At 39.3% G+C, this 20,502-nt stretch overlaps 1 protein-coding gene across 2 annotated transcripts in view; it reads right to left on the bottom strand.

Annotated features, from left to right (window-relative positions):
• Positions 1-2,044: 2,044 nt before the first annotated feature.
• The window catches only part of LOC126428048 (methionyl-tRNA formyltransferase, mitochondrial), a 56,531-nt gene continuing 38,073 nt past the window's right edge, over positions 2,045-20,502 (bottom strand). Inside the window, exons 4-6 of one of the 2 annotated variants that reach the window (XM_050089924.1) lie at positions 19,055-19,233; positions 10,249-10,729; positions 2,059-2,194 (exon numbers count right to left, since the gene is read on the bottom strand). In XM_050089924.1, coding sequence (XP_049945881.1) covers positions 10,281-10,729; positions 19,055-19,233 — 628 coding nt within the window. In that variant the 3' untranslated portion in view covers positions 2,059-2,194; positions 10,249-10,280. Of the gene's footprint in view, positions 2,195-10,248; positions 10,730-19,054; positions 19,234-20,502 lie in introns of both variants that reach the window. The other variant, XM_050089925.1, reaches the window with a different exon arrangement.

Here is a 20,502-nt window from a genome sequence, read left to right on the forward strand (position 1 = left end):
AGGAAGGAAGTGTTTGCAGAATACTTAAGTGTTGGTGTTAAAAAATGTTTGTGCCAGGTGGGTTCCCAGGATGTGACAGTGGCTCACAAAGAAACAAGAAATACGGTATGCAGCGAACTTTTGGAACAGTACGAAAATGGTGGAGATGAATTTCTTGGAAGAATTGTGACAGGTGATGAAACATGGCTCCATCATTTTTCACCAGAGACGAAGAGGCAATCAATGGAGTGGCATCACGCAAATTCACCCAAGAAAAAAAGAATTCAAAACCCCACCTTCTGCTGGAAAAGTTATGGCTACGGTGTTTTTCGATTCCGAAGGACTCTTGCTTGTGGACATCATGCCAAATGGAACCACTATAAATTCTGATGCATATGTGACGGCAAAGAAGAAACTTCAAGCTCGACTGAGTCGTGTTCGACAACATCGGCAAAAGCAGGATGTTTTGCTGTTGCATGACAATGCATGGCCACATGTCAGTCAAAACACCATGGGAGCGATCACAAAACTCAGATGGACAACACTGAAACACCCGCCTTACAGACCTGACCTGGCTCCATGTGACTATCATCTCTTCAGGAAACTGAAAGACTCTCTTCGTGGAACAAGGTTTGAAGATGCTGACTCCCTTGTGCACGCTGCCAAACAGTGGTTCCAACAGGTTGGTCCAGAATTTTACCATGCGAGTATACAGGTGCTGGTTCCAAGATGGCGTAAGGCAGTTGAGAGGGATGGAAATTATGTGGAGAAATGAAAATATTGTTCCTAAAGGATGTTTCTACACACTGTAAAACTTAAAAACATGTAGAATAAAAGATGGATTTAAAAAAAAAAATAGTGTGCACTTCTTTTGGAGTGACCCTCGCACTACTGCTTTTACGTGTGAGTTTGAAATAAAACCACTGGGACAGTAAGTAATTTTGACACAAAATTTATTAAATTTTAGGTCCATTTTTGCTCATTATTGAGGACTATTGTTTGTTTTAAGCATTATTAGTTCATAGAAATATCGAGATGTGGGATTGCGTCTAGGAAAAATGCAAATCTGCTTTCAACTATATCACATGAAATGATGGGTGGTTGAAAACTGTACCAGTATGTCCTAGTGGTTCCAAAGTGAAACCATCTCCTTCAAAAAAATTGTTGTTTGCTTTTTGCCAATTTCTTCATATATTCGTTGCTTACTATGATAATAAAGGTTACTTTTCTGAAAAATTTTGAAATTGTATTCCAAAATGAAACCATCTTAAAATAATTAAATGTTACTTTTTGACAATTTCTTCTTGTATTCAGTAACTACATCTCATAAAATGAATGCTATATAATACCTCACTTCAGCACAGCTTTGATCCAATAATGCGATGTGTGTAAGTAATTCTCGCAAACTGTTTTTATTTTGATTGTGCTAGGCTACTACAACCTTGTAAGTGTTTATGCCTTCTATAGTTTGAGATGCAATTTTTACTAAATGCACAAATAAAAAAATGTATAGCATGTTTTACTTTTGCCACATCCTTGAAGACCATTTCATTTAATAGTAAGGAAACATTGACATATAACATCTATTGTAAATATTTATTAAGATTTTTTTTTTTTTTTTAAATCTCCGAGGATCTTACCTTTGGAACAACCAGAGTGTCTAGTGTCAACTACCCAAACCTAAGCTAACCTAACCTCAGGTAGGACTTCTGAATTTTAACTATCACACTCCCTTACTGAGCCACACAAAAGCTCTGAGGATACAGAATTTTTTTTAATTGAAAAAGTGGATTACAGAGCTGCAGAGAAAATTATAGACCTTATTCTTTAGTTGCAGTCATAAAAAAAAAAAAAAAATAATAAAGGAGTAGGGGAAATGATCTTTGGGATACTACAGTAGACAGGTGACTGTGGGATATTATTATTTTGGTTTTATCATTGTGGGTCAAATTTCAGGCACAGTGATGAGCATTTAATCCTAAGTATTTAGTTATGACATTCATTTTAAAATTTAAATTTGTGCTATAGGTTAGGAACTAATAAAAATTACAACAAAAAATTTTGTCAAAAGTATTTATTGCTAAAAAACTGTATAACCAGCTGAATGACTAGAAATGTACAGTTTGTGAGTGCATAACTCACACAGTCATCTTACATTCTCTTCTCAAAGTTTTATCACAAACCAGCTTATTTCTTCACCTGAGACTCCAGCATTCTGAAAGAAACACCAGTCTTATTAAAACAGATGACAGTTTTTACCTATTCTTCATTGCTATACATGTATGCAATATCTCCTTTTTAGTTAAGCGATTTCAAAAATACTGTTCTCAAAAGAATATATATGGGACCTTTTCCTTTCAAAGGAACCATCCTGGCATTTGCTTAAGCAATTAAGGGAAATCATGGAAAACCTGAATCAGAATGGCCAGTGCTGGTTTGAACCACTGTCCTCCCGAATGCAAGTCCCGTGTGCTAACCACTGTGCCACCTCGCTCAGTGCAATGGCAATGGGGTACAGAGGTTGAGTAGTTCCTCATAAGCCATATATTTCTGTAGGCAAAGCTAAGCGACGCTCGAGGTGTTATAAAGAGTGATGCCACTGGAAAGAGGATGACTGGAGACAAGTGATATGGAGTGATCAATCACGAGCATAGTCACTGCCAGACACTACGATGACAGACACATCACCGTAGGCATGCCCTGAAGAATTCCATTTGCCACCGATGCAGCATGCTTACTTATATCAGCGAGTAGGGCCACTCAGAGCAGTCTGCAATCATCATCGAAGATGACAGCATCTCACTACAGACAGAAATGCGAGACTTGTATTAGTCATAATGACGTAGCAAAGTTCGCAGTCAATTGTACTTTGAGAGAAGAGGCTTATCTTCTAGTGAATCAAGTGATATGTTAGTGGTCAGTGACAGTAAGAAATACACATGACATTCCTTTACTGCATCTTGTTCAAGTTATACAGGGTGGCACACGAAATGTTTTATCATTTTGTTTTTGAATATAAACTTTATTGTTAATACAATCTGAAAGGAACATATACTACAATGAGGAGCCGTCCATGGAGATTTGTTCTAACTCAGCACATGCTCAATATGTCCACCATTTCGTTTCCTAACTTCATTCAAACGAACACAAGTTAGTGATTAACCCACGGCAGATGTCTTCCGTAATTTCACTGCAAGCTTGAAGAATAAGTCTTCTGAGCTCCATTAAATCACGTGGACGTTTCGGGAATTTTTTCCATTAGGTACCCCCAAAGAAAAAAGTCACATGGATTGAGGTCTGGACTATTGGGGGGACAATTTTGTCGGTCATTGAAGTGACCTGGAAACCTGAGTGAAATGATTCGCACGTCGAAATGCTCGTGTAAAAACTCCAACACAGTGTTTGCAGTATGTGGCCTTGCATGAACCACTGTGTGTTGAAGGGCAAGGCAGTAGCAAGAAGCTGTGGAATGAAGCTATTGCAAAGCATGCTCAAATAACGCTCGCATTTCAGTTTCTTCAAAGAAAAAAGGTCCAATAAGTCCGTGACTGGAAATTTCTGCCCACGCTGTAATCCTCGGAGCATAATGTTGTCGTTCACGAAGCACTTGTGGGTTTTCAGTGGCCCAAAAGCGTACATTTTGTTTGTTAACCACACTGTATAAATGAAAATGCGCCTCGTCTGAAAACGAAACGTTGTTGAGAGTTTCTTCCCTATCCTCCTCCCACTGAGCAAACAGTAGTCTCTGCTGCTTGTGTTCTTCAGTAAGCTTCTGTGCACAGGTCATCTTGTACGGGTACATATGGAGGTCACTTTTAAGAATGCATTTTGATATTCCCAGTTGAACTGCTGCCTTTCTACATGATTTCCCGGGACTTCTCTGTACAGCAACTCGTACCGCTTCAATATTCTCCGGCGAACAAACAGGCTTAGGCCGAGGTTGCTTCGCTTCCAATACTGTTCCTTGCTGTGCAAATTTATCGTACAACCTGTGGATGGTCTTCTTGCAAGAGACCCATAGTGTGTTAAACTGTTATCGAAAACACCTCTGAGTCACAACAAGGCTTTTCGTTTTGTGAAAAAGTAACACAATTGCCGATCGTTGCTGTGTCGTCAGTCTTCCATTGTCAGCAATTGCTGCTTACTAGTCTCCTAGCGGCAGTATCGTGAATTAAACATCATTTTGTAACTCATTTGTTTTTCCAAGCTCTGCTGGTACTGCTGTAGAGATCCCAGCGGGATATCTAATGTGCGTCGTAAATTGTGAAAGAAACAACTGGTAACACATTTCGTGCGCCACCCTGTAATAAAGTGATCTACGAGGTGCATTCAATATGTAATGCAACACAGTTTTTTTCTGAAAGCATGTTAGTTTTATTCAGGATTTCAATACGCCACATTGGCTAAAAAACCTATTTTTCAACATAATCTCCGTTCAATGTGACGGGCTTATGCCACCTTACTGAGAGGGCATGCATGCATGCATGGTACCACTCTACTGGTCGATGTCAGAGACAATGTCTTCCTGCATCAGTACTCTCCCCATCATCGACATACTGCTTCCTGTGGAATGCATCCTTCATTCGAAAGGTGTGAGACCTGGGTTGTAGGGCACATGAGGAAGAACAGTCCGATGAAGTCTTGTGAGCTCCCCTCGGGTGTGCAGACTTGTGAGAGGCCTTACGTTGTCAAGCGGGAGGAGAAGTTCATTTGCATTTTCATGGTGATGAACATGCTGAAGTCATTTCTTCAGTTTTCTGCAGTGTTGACCATTGCTCCATGAGGGAAGACATCAAACAGAATAACCCCTTCACAGTCCCAGAAGATCATTGCCAAGACTTTACCAGGTGAGGGTGTATCTTTGAACTACCTCCTTTGGAGGAGAGGTGGTGTGACGCCACCCCATGGTTTGCCATTTTGTTTCTAGTTCAGAGTGATGAACCCATGTTTGGCCACCAGCGACAATGTTCACCAAAAATTGTCAGCCCCGTGTAACATACAAGCAATTTCACACAGACGGTCTTGATTACTCTTGTGGTCTTCTGTTAGACGGCAAGGAACACAGAGGGCACACACCCCAACTGATGGAAGAGTGTGTCGGCACTACCAACAGAGACATCCATCTGTGCAGTGAGGTGTCTGATTTTGATCTGTCAATCACCTCAAATGAGAGTGTCCGTGCATTCCAACATTGCAGGATTCACAGCTACAGGCAGCCAGCAGGCATCCAGAAGATCAGACATGTTTGTGCAACCTCTCTGTGTTGATGACAAATGCCTCGCCCAACGGCTCACAGTGCTTTTGTTTACTGCCATGTCTCCATAGACATCCTTCAAACACCTATGAATATCTATGATACTCTGGTTTTCTGACAAAAGAAACTCTTTGCTTGGAATGCACCTCTCTTACAGATGCCATTTTGAAGGCTACATATAACACTGCCACCGACTGGAACTGCATGAAACTACAGGGGCCGAAGCAGGAATAGCCACAATGTCCCACAGCAAACTCCACATTTTTCCAACCAAAACTGGCTGAGAAAAAAATCTATTGCATTACTTACTGAATGCCTATCATTACATTGTGCATATTGTAGTACCAACACAGCCTCCTTCAGAAGTAAATATAAGAACCCACCACTGTGCCAACAAGTGTTATTTCATCCAGCGCAGCACTTAGTGTCACATACGTGTGGCAAGGTATATTTGCATGAATTTATGAACCCTAGAGGAGTAAGGGTGAACGATGCATAAGAAAGAGTGTTAACCACATTGAATTGTCAACAGACAGACGGCATGAGTAGGACACAAGGGCTCATATCTGAACAAGAAATTGGTTCTGGACATGTACAGGGGGTATCACAAAGAATCATCCAATTTTGCAAGTCTATGTTTTTGAAAAAGTTTTTTTTGTACCTTTTCATAGGTGTTCAATATAGCCCCCTTGAGATGCACAGCATATGTCAATGCGATATTCAATTGAGCATGTCTTGATTACAGCTTCCACAGCTGCTGTTATGCTATGTCTCAGTTCATTCACTGTTGTTGAAAATGGAAGCACATAAACAGTCTTTTATAACTCTCACAAGAAATAATCACATACAGTTAGTCTGGTGACCTTGGAGGCCAGTAATGTAAGCCTGAATAACTTGGTCCAGTGTGACCAATCCATCATTCGTAATCATAGGCCCCTCTATGATACCTGGTGATCATGTGGATACTGGGTAACTATCATTACAGCGGAACTCTGATTTTCATTTCTTGCAATTCTGTGCCACAAATTCATAGCTCCCGTGCAAGACCCCTAAGGTCAATGCTAAAAATTCCAAGATTTTATTTACGTTTCTTCCTAGTAAGTAGGGTTTACTTAAATTTTACGTTCTTACTCAATGTATCGATTGACTTCATCCTGTTTTCTTCTTATTGACATTTGATGTGACAGAACAAGTTAAAAGTGCCACAAAAGACAGACAGTTCGCACTGTAAGTGGTGGTGGAGTTAAGGGAGTATTTCAGGCCATTGCAAAGAGGGGAGACATGAGAGAGGAAATGCTAATGTAATCCACAATTTCAAAGATGTAGCTTCACCATGCAATTATGATACAATGACTACTAAGTTACGGCAGCAATGGAAAAACAGGACAGTCAATGCAAAGTGTTCTGAACTCAGTCAATCTGTGACAAAAAGGCCCTGCTGCCAACTTTTCTTGTTCCACTTATAACTCAGTCTTGTCTTTTTGCATGTCTTTCCAATGTATTGTATTCAGCAACAATATAGACTGTCAACATTTTAAATTCAAACACTGAGTCTTGAAGAATACACTCAGTTATAATCAAGGAAACATCGGCCATTTTCATTTTCATCTAGTGAGCTCTTATTGGCTTGCAACTTGTTACATCACCCACCAGCCAGTGCAGCCAGCACACCACACTTCGTTTAACTCACTACATAACAAATTTACAGACCTTAGCCGACGAAACATTCAAAATTCCTACAGTGCTGGATTTGCTGGATTATAAACATGCACAGAAGCTATAAACTGAAGTTGGTAGGAGAATTTCATTCTTCTCCTCCTAGCAATTGTACCAACACTCGTAACATCAAGTGACATAACCGAATCGCAAAACCCATAAACAAAGAAGAAAGAAAATTCAAAATTTTATGTCATATAATATGACATACTAGGGAAAAAAGTGGGTTTTGCCACTAGTAATATTGTAGGATACGTAATTGAAAAGACTCATCACTTTGCTAATGATGTATGGGGTTATGGAGTCATTTCCCAACACGCTACTACCACAAATTATACCTTAAAACACACAGTTTTGAGTGTTCTTTCACTTTCTGTTCATCCCGAAAATAGTGAAAATTTATAGCCTACACAGTGAAATAATCTAAAAACTGTGAAATACGGTGAAAACTGCCAGATTACGACATTTCAGATATTTATATTCCACCTGCTGCCAATAGCTGTATAAGATGATGATGTCACACTAATGCAGTGGCTTCTCAGGGATATGGATCAACTATGTTTCACACTACTTTTTGCAGGGACTGACATAATCATGATGTAGTGGCACAGTGAAGGCAATCAGAAAAGAGGCTATTGATTTGTCAATCATTACGGCACTGTATATGTTAGCAACTGGAGAATCTCAGCTGTAGTGAGAACTCTTTACAAGAATTTGATTGTGGTTGCACAAAGTGTAAATATTTGTGACAAGGAAGAGTATGAATGTTATCCCTCATCGTTTCACTTGCAGCAATATAAGCTGTCCTCTTATATTTCTGCCTAATCACACACTCAGAAATCACTACATATTCAGAAATGGACAGCCAAATGCTTCTTTCATCCTTTGTTCTCTGATCAGATGGAAATGTTAAATAAGATTGAATATTGCAGAACATACCTGTATTAGATTCATAATTAAGTCCCAGAATGTGTTAACAATGCTAAGATGTTAGCATGTAGCAGGATGCAAACCTACTAGCTTTAACTCAGTAAACCACAATGTTATTCATTTCGCTACAGATTATCGAATAAGTTTTTTCAGTCGTCTTGGTTATTATAATATTTTTTGAAGCCTTATATCTTTGATGCTTTAGTAACCGATATTTAATAAGGTCAACGTGTTTGTGATATATTTTCAGTGTGCTGCTGCTTTGAAAAGGCATATTGTGACCCCCCCCCCCCAGCCCCACACACACACACACACACACACACACACACACACACACACACACACACACACACACATACGAACACTCCCCCCCCCCCCAACCGACCCTCCCCCCCCCCCCTCACACACACACACTACAGAGGAAATTAATAATCAAAAAGCACATGGTTCACACTGGGGTCATTCACATGTGCTCATAAAAATCAATAGTTGACAGACCACTGTTGATGTCACAAATGCAAAAAGTCTTCTTGACCCTCTAGCATATAGACTGATAAACAGCAAGTTCACTTGGCAACTTGTTCAAAAGTAGGGCTGGTGTGATCAGTATGTAGCAAATGGACTGACCACAGCTTTCACTTAGGTTTAAATTAGATAGTTATACATCGTACACCCCTCACTACCAAGCATTAATTTTACTTACAGTAGTTCTGTTCGCAGCACGTGGACAGGATCTGGAATGTATCATGCCTCTACCAACTGCAGCCAATGTTGGCTATTCCATCTGCTATGTGCAGCATCACAATTAATACGACATGTTCAGTGAACAATTGTGCGATGGCTTGCTTATCTTTGTTGCAGTCCTCAATGATGTTTAATATGATGTGATGGCAGACACATTGTTATGCGTGTAATCGATTACTGGGACAGAGAAACACTGAAATCACAGCAGGCTTAACTTTACTTCACATTCATTGGTATACATAAGTAACACATGTGAAAGAAAACTTGCATGTATAGACGTGCTTTCGCGAAACCTGCTGTGTTTACACTACAGCAAACGACGAGTTCAAAGTGCAAATGCCGCATGTTGGCAATACTGCGGAATGCTCCACTATGACTGCTCAGCACAGTGAACAAGGAAACATACAGTAGAGGTCACTGTGCTCACATCATCAGGGTACGCTGCACTGCCGCTGGCTACACAAGGAAAACGCATCTCCATATTTTAGATTCAGGTGCCTTTCACTTTAATTCACAGTTTTCAGTTTTTCACCATGTTCATCAATTTCTTTTTGTTTCTGGGCGAGTACAAAGAAAAGATCTCTCAAAAGCGCGTGTGTTGATGTATTATTTGTGGTGATGGCATGTCGGAAAATGGCTCGATTATCTTGTGCCCAGATACCAATTTCAATTTCTTGACAAGTTTTTACTTGCTGTTACAAATCTGTGATTTTTTACTAACTGATGAAATTCATTACCGCAAAACTATTGTATAAACATTGCATTGTACATTTAATTTCCTTTGCTTATAAAGATTTTATACGATGTACTGGAGAGGATTACGAGTTTTAACCATGTGTGTCAATTACATACATTTTTGCTCATATTTTGGGGATTTTAATGTTTTCCTCGATTCTGCATTTACCTCCATTTTGTATTTTTCACATCAAGATTGCACAAAAATGTAAAATAGGGGTTTCACTGTATAGCGCTCATGAAGGATGCAAAAAATCAGTGTCCTCTATACTGAATCTTCTTTTCTGCTTCTCCCGGCTCAAAACCAGGTGCAAGTCTATCTACTGGACACCACTTTGGCGACTTGTATGTCCCTAACCTAACCCAGTTATCCAATCGGGGAAATAGGACCTATGGTCTAACATGGAATCCAAACCATATATCCCTCCCGGCAATCCCTCACATCACTAAGAGGGGAAGGCAACCGTAAAGGCAGATTCGTTCCTGTGACCCCTTAGTTCCCAAGTATGAGTTTTACCACTAAATTACTAGACCTGCAAGTATAATGGTGACTACCTGGTATCCTTGTGCTTGCCTTTTATCACAGAGGAGCCTGAAGTTGGTGCAAAGAAAAACTGACTGCAAAGAAAATAAGACCTATTAATACAGCTGAAAATGTCATCCCTACTACACAAAGAATTGTGGATTTTGTTTTTTAAGAATTCATGCAACAAGTGCTTCAGGAAAATTTAACAGGACAAATCTCTTGTGATAAGTTTCTTGGCTGTAGCTCAACATGGGATGCAAAATTTGGTGAAGATAGCTGAAAATTGATGCGTAAATGAGGATCCTGCCTCAGGGTATGGAGAAGGGTTGAATAAATCACTTCAGACAGAAGACAGTACACTTACACAAATAATACGTATTCCATTTCGCCCAGCGGTCATGTGAGGATCCAATCATCCAAAGGCACTTTTGACAGGAAACCATTATAGAAGTCAATCGCTGACATGGGCTTTTTCCCAATGATGGTGACTTTTGCAAAGGCCAGCCAGCTGCCATCCGCACACATCACCCTCAGCCTGGCACCGGCCCTGTGGATGCGGACCATTCCTGGAGTGGATTGCTCCCCCATAAAACTCTCTGTCGACAGTGCTCTACGTGGAGTCCTCGAGGAGGCCGCATCGCCGCCCCGGATGGCAGTCGCAGGAAGCGAGGAGAGGTGCGAGACGGGAGAGGGCGCTGATGGGGGTGCGTCGGGAAGCGCCAGCCGGACTGCCGTGCCGTGCCAGTTCGAGGTGACGTGGCCGAGGGCACGGCACAGGTTGTAGACGTCGGCAGCTGCCATCTTGTGCCAGTCCACGCAGTACAGGGCTGGGGTCACCTTAGGAGCTGCAGAGCGAATAAGAATATGGTGTGAGGGGGAAACAGAATAGTAGTTCTGACACAAAATTATGCAATGTAGAGCATTTATCCTGACTCATTAATTAACCCCTTGCAAGAGTTGACAGTCATGCCTCTGGTGCTGGACTGTACCACCTCCTGCCATGTCCCAGATGCTCAAAACATTGCTGACCAAGAAAATTGGAACACTATGATGGTGGCATGCAACAAACACCAAAATGGCATGAAAAATATTACATGCTTGGACATGCAAATGATTAGTATTTTAGCACAGTTGCACAAAACTGTTGCACAATGTAAAGTCACTGGCACATGGACTGTGCATTCGAGCAATGAACGTGGTGAGTTTCTGGTGTCATAGCATGGAAAAAGCACGTTGGGAATCTTTCGGAATGGGCAGAGCAGTATCTAGCATGGCAGATATTCTGAATGTGTGTTTCAACATTGTCCAATGAGACGGAAGAACGCTACCTATGTCAACACACATGCTATCTCTCCTCAGTACAGATTTACAAGACACCATATTGGCTTTCAGTTGAAGCCTATATGTATATATGCAATTTCTAAGCATTAAAAAATTGATGATCTCTTGAAAACCAGTCATTAATTATACGATTTGTTGTAAGGAAATGATGGGAAACATTATATCAGTGGTTAAAAAATTTATTGTAACTTGTGTATTATGAAACTATGCCATTTCAACGAATAGGAGGATGCATAAGAAATGCAAGGTTCTTGATGCTATTTGTTATAATTAAATGTCAGTTTATAAATATCTGTGATTAAAGCTTTCAGTAGACAGTAAGAGGCAAAGTATGGCCATCCAATGGTCGTTGTCAGTATAGCACAATGAGTAGCACCACATAATGGTAAGGTAGCGAATGATGTGTTGCTGGTTTGCACCACATTACAGCCAAATATTTTTATTATTGGCCTTCAGAAGTTCTACTAGGCTCTGATACTTTCTTGATAGATTAGTAAAAGTATAATCTATAATATTCAGTGTTACGTAGATATAAGTGCACTCTCCCTGTGGAGCGAGTTTGTGCGATTGGCTTAATCTACAAAACAGCTTGCACTATTTGCAATAAGATATTTTGCACTTTCTTGTTTTAAGTTACTTATTTAACATGTTGTAAAGACTGTGCTACTGAATAGGAACAGTCATCAAGCAAGAATTTGTTTTGTGCTATTTGTAATACAACTTTTATAACCCGATTCCCTTAGTGACTGGACATGGTATTTTTATTTTGCTTTATAACATGTCCACAGATATTGAAGTTTTTATTTATATATACTATAGACAAAACAGAATAATTATCACATGGCCAAGAGAGCAAATGTGCATTTTAATAGAGCTAATGTATGAATTTAATGCCCGTGCATTTCATAAACAGTGTGATATGCCAGCCAGATACAGCTGACAACTGCTGCTGGAGCAAACCGCAATTGTATATACCATGTTGAGGCACATGTACCATGTGCGCACAGGTCGCATAATTTCTGAACACTCAGCAGTACAATGAACTTGGAACACCCAATGTTGGTGTTCAAAAGCACAATCCATGTGCCCACGACAACCAAAGTTAAATCTCTGAAAACATCATGGAACAACGAGTGAGGGAAACTGGGAATTTAACCACTTGATGCCACTGGAAGCTTGAGAAGGTTCTATCAGTTCATATCAACACAAGCCCAAACATTAAAAAATTACCTCATTAATTCAAGCAAATAAAACCACTAGAAATATGCTCCTGCTGCAGCACAAAAAAGGCAAATGTGCTCCTCTTTAAAATACTCTGACAGAAAACTGGGAAACCACCTGCCTCAATCCTCATCCGACCTTCTTCATCAAAAATTTTGGCATCCAAACATTTTCATGCTCTTTTAACTAAGAGCATTCAAAATTCTTTTCCCCAGTATCTATGTGTACTGAAGCCTTTATACTCAACACCCTCTCACAGCCAATTTCTATCTATGTCTCTCTCTCACTGATTTACAGTATATCCCACTGACACTGTCTCCTCTCTCACTTACACCATTTCCTTTTGTTTTTATATCCCACTGCTACTGTCTTCACCATGCCTCGGCAGCTCAAAACTTCTGGGGCTTCCAACGTATGTATGGTCTCCTCTCGTCTTTGTTTCTTCCATTTCCACTGTGTCTTCTCTCTTTTGCTCCCACTGTTACATCTCCCTCCATCACCCTCACACGTCCCCCCCCCCTCCTCTCTCTCTCTCTCTCTCTCTCTCTCTCTCTCTCTCTCTCTCTCCCCAAGCATTACTGGGCACTGTATCCTCGCTCTTCCACCGTCACTGTCATCCTGCTACTCTCTTACAGCACAAATATGTTCACATGCCAAAATTTGTGGTGACGAAGGCAGGATGGGGAGCAAGGCAGCTGGTTCCCCACTTCCCTGTCAGAGTCTTTCAAAGAAAAATGTATTCGCCTTTTTTGGGCTCCGACAGGAGAACTTTTCCACCAGTTCCCTTCTTTTCCCTGCTACAGCAGGATGTGTTGCTTATATAACAAAAATCTAGAGGTCAGTAAAATTTTGACAGTTTATTTATATATTTCGACACATTTATATATTTTGACACATATAAATAACAAATATGAGTAAGTATACATAAAACAAGGTTAACACAAAATTATTTGCGTTGCATTTTTTTCTGGATACTTTGTTCAGGGATCGCAATTCCCAGCTTATGATTTCCATCGTGTAAGAGTAAAAATGTTATCAGAAATAGGTTACTGAATTTTCTGTCTTTCCAGTTTTACATAATTTTTGGAATTTTTTTTACATTCTTTTCAGGCATGTTAAAACCCTTTTTAGCCCATTTTTTGCCACTGCAGTATCACTTCAGGCATAAATACATACGTGTGAAGTACTCATTAAACACGGATGGCATGTCATTAAGTTATATTACTATGTTTGGTAAACTCAGAATCCTTGTGGTGATCCTAGAATGCTTACCAGGTGTTCACAACATCATATTTATATCTCTTACTGGACATCACCTGCATATTTTATGGGTGTAAGTATTGTTAATTTCAACCTCAGTATTTCGGTAATGGATACTGATATCAAAAAATGTTTCAAAGTTTCCCCACAATATCATCTTAAGACCATATGGCAAAAATTTTGATGATCTGCCATTACAAAGAAGTGAACATCCCTTCAATTGGTACTTTTCATACTCGAAAATTATGGTTTTTCAGAGTTTTCTCAGGGAGAGCCCATGACGTGTGTGGTGTTTAAATTCTGACCCTGTACTGTAGGGTAGCTACAGGATGCTTGTTATTCCGATAGGTATACAAATGATCGCTAAGGACTATCCGATACATTTGATTCCTTTTCTCTGTGATCAATAGAAACTGAGATACGACCCAGTAAAATTGCATTTTTGAATGTGACGTTTTAAAACCTACTGGTACCGTGGATGGACTGATAAATGCGTTAATGAAGCTTACGTTTTACAATACAATATTGGAAACATTATGTGCCCAATATTTATGAAAAACTATGTCTGACAACTGTACAACAGCCAGTACAACACTTCAAGCAGTCTTCACTCACTTGGTATTACTGACACAATAATACTGTGTCAATAAATTGTGCAAAAGTGTGAGGTTCATAACAGCACATTATTACTACGCAACATTCATGTTCAGAACCTGCCAGCCAGAACTCTGCTTTCACAGTGAAGTCCAGTAACCTTTCCATAAATATTTCAACAGGCTATGCGCTTTTTCATGATGCTGTAGATTTGTACATCAGAACAACTACTAATTACAAATTAAACAACTGCATAACTGATCTCATATATCTGCTGTCTCCTGTGAATTTCTCTACTGAAACTACTGTTGCAAATGAAATAAAACAATTAAGCTGATTGGGAGCTAACATGACTCAATGTCTGTGCTGCAACAACTTTTGCACGAAAATTAAACGTGTATGATCAGTGAACAACTGAAGCAATCTGATCTGTTAGTTCTGAGAACTGCTACAAGTAAAATAAACACTTCTGTCCGCTGTCAGGATATCATCATCTCCAGTTTCTTCTGCATTCATTAACAGTCAGGCATCAGAAACTACACTTCTTGAAGGTACCACATGGCGTTTTTATGAGATTGATATGTCAGTGTGTAGCATTTTTGTTTTGCAAGCTGGTATTCTTGTTGCTATTGGTTTATTTGTTGATTGTCATTTATTATTTGTAGTTCACTGTTGTTATTTGAGTTTACATATTGCCATTTCGTCATATTGAGATAAGAGTGGAGCTGTGGAGTTCAACAGAGGGGTGGCAGCTGTGGAGGCAGCCAGACACATTTGTGCCACGAATGGGGATGCGACCTGTTAGAAATAGGTTCATTTCAGCAGTTGCCAAAGAGCGCCGCCAGATAACAGGCGTCACCGCCCTTGCACAGCTACGGTGACACAGGGAGCCGATCTTACATCATGTCATAAAAGAAACAAGACATCAGAGAAGACTCCCAGAGTATCAGAATTTCGTGAACCATACTAAAATGCATAATTCTGCTTATAGTGCACCTTCGCATGTCCAGATTCCCAATGAAGTAGGCCTCAACCTGATATTAAGCTTTTGAGTGTGGTTTACGGAATGTAAATTTTCTTGGAGTACCAGTACTGTATTATCTCATGCCTGGTTCTTTATTATGGCATAATGCCACACGTGCTAGATGATGAAAACATGCACTTGAAATGCAGTGAACAGTTGAAACTAGCCAATAGTGTGGAATTAAACACTTTGTTTCAAATAAATTGACTGACTTATGGGAAAACATTAACAAAGCCAAATTTCTTTAGAAAACCGACAAAAATAACTTCATTATTATGCAAGGCAATTAATGTTTGACTATCAGAAAGATGGAAATAAAATAAGATCTGAAACTAATAACATTTTAACCCTCCGCAATTATGTCAATGTATTTTAATTCACTTGACATCTCCTGGCCACAGAAATCCATTTTGTTTTCATTTGACATGAGAACAGTAAACGAGGAGGAAACACCAAAATCACTAAACATAAACTAGGGTCACATGGAGACTACCCTCCTCTCCCCACAACAACTGAGACTGCTCTACGCATCTGCCCTGAATCTTCGATATTATGGAAACAATCCCCACCCCCCCCTCCAATCCCCAAGCGTTTGAGATTGGACACCAAAATGTTTTCAAAAAATGTTCATTTTGTAGTGCACATGCAGCCGGTTTGACAACCATCACCTGTTTTTTTATATTTTTTCTTTAAAAAAAAAAAAAAAAAAAAAAAAAAAAAAAAAAAAAAAAAAAAAAAAAAAGCCTCAACTCACAGTTAATACCAGATGCGATTATTTGCAACCGGGAGAACAAGAACTCTTCAGAAAATTTGCTCTCTTTATTGTCTATTAGCTAACAACTTGCTGCTTTGTGTGACATAAAATTAAATATAGGATACATAAAACAATAAATACAAGAGAGAAGTAAGACAGTACACATTTCTTCACTCCTTCGGTCCTAGCATTTTTTCTTCTCCAATCTTGCTACAGCTTTACATGGCGTGCTTTCCTTTCTGCAAAAGACTCTGTTACCTCATTAAAGTTTGTCAAATGTTTTGCTACATGAAAAACTGAAATGTCGTTGTATAATACTGAAAAAGCTGTTAATACAAACAGTACCCAAGACTGGAATGATTTTTCGATCTGATTACATCTATTTTTTCACTGTCTGGTAGATGAAATGAAATACGCCTGTCTAATATTGCAGCAATTGTAACACACACAAAATAAACGAGACTGTTTTGGCACAAATGGTCATTTTCATAGCATACTATTCACAAAGTACCAATGTCAAATGCCTATTAGACCCACTAAAAGCAAAAAACTTTATGTTAGGAAATAGTTTCACATTTAATTCACACACTCCAGCTTCTGAAGCATGAGATCAAAAAGTAGTAGTACAAAATTTTTGTATAAATTTGGAATTGTCATATTCCTCCATAATTTCTTCTCCTACCTCGTTCTAACAAACAATCTTGTCATCACTAATTCTGTAACTATTCCTGTCAGTGTTAAGACTGATTCTACAGTTAACTTCACTAACCCTGCCACAATCATCGGTTTACTTATCCCATGTTTACTCTCCAGTTAGGCATTATTGCATGTTCGTAGAACGTGTTTTCCGTGCAACTGCCAGAATTGAAGTTAACTGGCTGCTAGCTGGCGACTGTACAACTGGCCCTTACTAGTGTAACAATCTGGCCAAAACATTTTTGTCAAACTTTCATTTTCTTGGATACAGCGAGAAGATAATACGTAATCTTTCTTATGTGTTATTCCTGTTTGTTGTTTATTTCCACTCTGGTAGTCTGAATCTATGGATTTTGCTAGTAATTATAAAAAAGCTGATCATTTGCAAGCCCAGTCAATTACATAACAAACAGCGATTGGCATTCACCCGTTCAGCTTTGTTCTGCTAGGCTCGTATAGCCCCGTCCCCTTTTTTCTGCAAGAAAGGTTATTTCTAGATGCGACTGGGATTCCTCTGACATAGACTTCATTTACACTATGCACGCATTCAAAAATCAACTTATGATTCATTCAGAAATCAACTTAGAATGTGTTAAAAAATGTTAAAATATCAACAGGGATGTGTTTCAAAATCATACAAATAATTGATACACCAACGAGCGCTGGATGCTTGGCACTTTGCGAAACATGGTTTTTTTTCCTCAAGAATATAAATTTTGTGCCCTCCCCCTCCCCTGAAATTGCCACCCAGGGCAGACACCCCAGAGTTTACGCCCCCCCTCCCCTCGCCCCACACTCGGGCACGCCAGTAAAATTTTTCCGGTTAGCTCTCGCTGCTTGCTGCTACTGCTTATACAGCTACAGCTAACAGCCTCACTTCTGTAGCCAGAAGCGGGAGAAGATACTACTTATATGCGACTCAACTGTGCAGGTGCATTGGCCTGCCCGCAACTGCTCGAACGAATCTAATGTAAAAAGTTGTGACGCCACACTCATCAGTCGCAATTTGATGTTGTGAAGCACTGTTTAGTCTTCCAAAAGCCTTTGACACATTTTGCTACTGGCAGACGCTTGTATCCCCATCAAATCAGACAGAAGTTGTTTCACACCTTGCAATGGTCAGTGTGCAGTCAAGTCCACTTAAAATGCAAGGTATGCAATCATTTCTGGATGTTATAAATTTCATTGCAGCTCTCTTAAATACAATAATAGCAGGTTTTAAATTGAAAAACTGTTCCATGCATGCCCCTTGACTTAACGAATATACTTTGCAGTAATGCATAAAGTCTCCATATTCTTTATTCAGTTGCATTGAAAACTGTTGCAACTGACAGTGGAATAATGTATGCAACTTCTGGAATAACGTGTGCAACTTCAGAAGTTTTACTATTGATACCACCAATTTCTTCGAGTCTGCAAATTTAGGAGAAAATGATTCTTGATGTACAGAACAACAAATCCTGTGTGTAATTTTTTGCTCTATCATTGTCAACTAAACCTTTAAACTCTTTTTGCATTGGTGTTTCATTGTACATTTGCTGTAGCCTCCACTTATGAGAGTGAAAAATATATATTTGAAATTCTCATCCCTCTCTTCTGTCATTCCCATTAATTTTTAAAGGCTTGTAATGATGGATCACTTTTTGTGCAAACAACCATTGGACGTGTGAACGTCTTTCATACTGTGAACAAACAGCAAAAGCTTAACAGTACTAACACCACTACTTTGCTGAACTGAAGAGAGCTGTGTTGATGAAAAAATGCTAAATGTAATGTTGTGCTGTACAGAGTCCTCCTGGGAAGGAACAAGCAAAGCTGGAACAGGATGGGCCTTGGTCCACACGCAGCCCATACACAATGCACGTGTGAAGTCTACCACACCATGAACGGTCCTAGTTTAGAATCCATGTTAAACTGTATGTCCCCTATAACTGGCTATGTTAAGTCAGTTCTGAGATCAGATAAAGGCATATAATCGCCGATAGCATCATTCCAAATAAAGTAGTTCAGTGTTCAATTAAAACAGAGTTCACCTTAACGAGTATTACAGTTATTCTTATAACATCACATTCACTGCCTTTGCCAAGTCTCAGCCAAACTGTCACCTTCCCACCTAATGTAGACCTCAACAGCAGATCAATGAGTAACCATTACCTACATTGTGTGCATGTACGTCACAATCCACAACATCATTACGTCACTGGCTAAAGCCATCGTCCAGTGTCGGTAAGTTCAGCTGATTCATTTTAAAAAGAATTCAAATCTCCTTTTGGCACTCACCATATGTCACCCCATCTTCCAGCTGTGGCAAGGCGTCATCCAGGGAGTGAGGCAGATGTCGTACGACTTCCAGGAGAGCTTCAGCCCCAAGCCGTGCGAGGCGGGTCTGGACGTCAGCTGCCGTTTCGTGGGGACCTATGGGGCAAGCCATCTGCTTCAGTACTGGGCCAACATCAAACCTAGGAGCAGGAGGAACTCACAGCTACACTCTGGCCCCCACATGAATGTGCACTTGGCAAAAGTATACATCTTACATCACTGGTTACGACAGTCACTGTCCAGAGCACAATAACACACAAAGAGGTTTTTTAGAGAAAGAGAAAGAAAGAAAGAAAGAGAGAGAGAGAGAGAGAGAGAGAGAGGAGGGGGGGAGTCTGGAATGTCACTACAAAATCTATGTAGATTAAGAGGATATACTTGGTTTGTGTAAAAAATATAGGTTACAATTTTTAAAAAAATGTTGATGATTACTTTCAGTATGGCCCTACTACAACATGTCCAATAGGGACAAATAATTGAAATGAGTCTGTCTATTTAGTAATAAATGTGAGGATACTCAATTGTTTTTTAATTTCTAGTAGAGTCATAACTGTACCCTTTCCCTCTATATGCAGGACTTCAACATCTTTTACATATTTGTGCTTCTGTAATGTTTAACAAAGGAAGGCCCATGCCTATTTAATGATCAAAACACACAAAATAGCCATAAAATTCACATTCATAAATATGGAGCAGGTGTTGTCAAGCAGATAGGAGTTCATTTTGTCTTTGAAGCTAATTTTATTATTTATTACATTATTTACATCATTAGATAGTCAAAGATTTTTGTGTGCGATGAAATGAAATAAATTCCAACATCAGCCACAATCAGGCACTGAAATGAACTAAGGTGCTGAAAACCGTGAGGGCCTAAAGCACGCCATCATCGATTTTGAGATTTTCGTATGTATGCATTATGACATCTGTTGATTTTATGGTGATTAATATGTAGGCCCAAAATTAACATACGAACGTTCATGAAAAACTGTCTCACTGATTTCTCACATACTTATTTCCATATGAGCCAAAAGCACGAAGCATAATTTTGTTGCTCTGCACTGCTCACCTGTTATCTATGGTTGGCAACATAATTTAGTATTTACATCATGTATGCAGTAGTAGTACTTCATAATCAGAGGCATAGCAGCAGTTTTATCTGTACCTCAAGCCACAGAATGTTCTTCACAAAACTGATCGTAATAATGATCATGAAGTATTTGAATAAGTCATAATTGCATGTGTAGTGTATGTAGTATCAGTTCCTTATGTTCTGAGTCTAGTTTAACATTAATTAATTAATTTACAAATATTAAAAGACACTATTGTCACTAGCCCACATATGGAAATTTTGTGAATTTACATTAATAATAGATACAATCATAAATAATAATTAACAATATATAACATAA

Source organism: Schistocerca serialis, chromosome 12, assembly GCF_023864345.2.
Source record: "Schistocerca serialis cubense isolate TAMUIC-IGC-003099 chromosome 12, iqSchSeri2.2, whole genome shotgun sequence".
Classification (NCBI taxonomy): Eukaryota; Metazoa; Arthropoda; class Insecta; order Orthoptera; family Acrididae; genus Schistocerca; species Schistocerca serialis.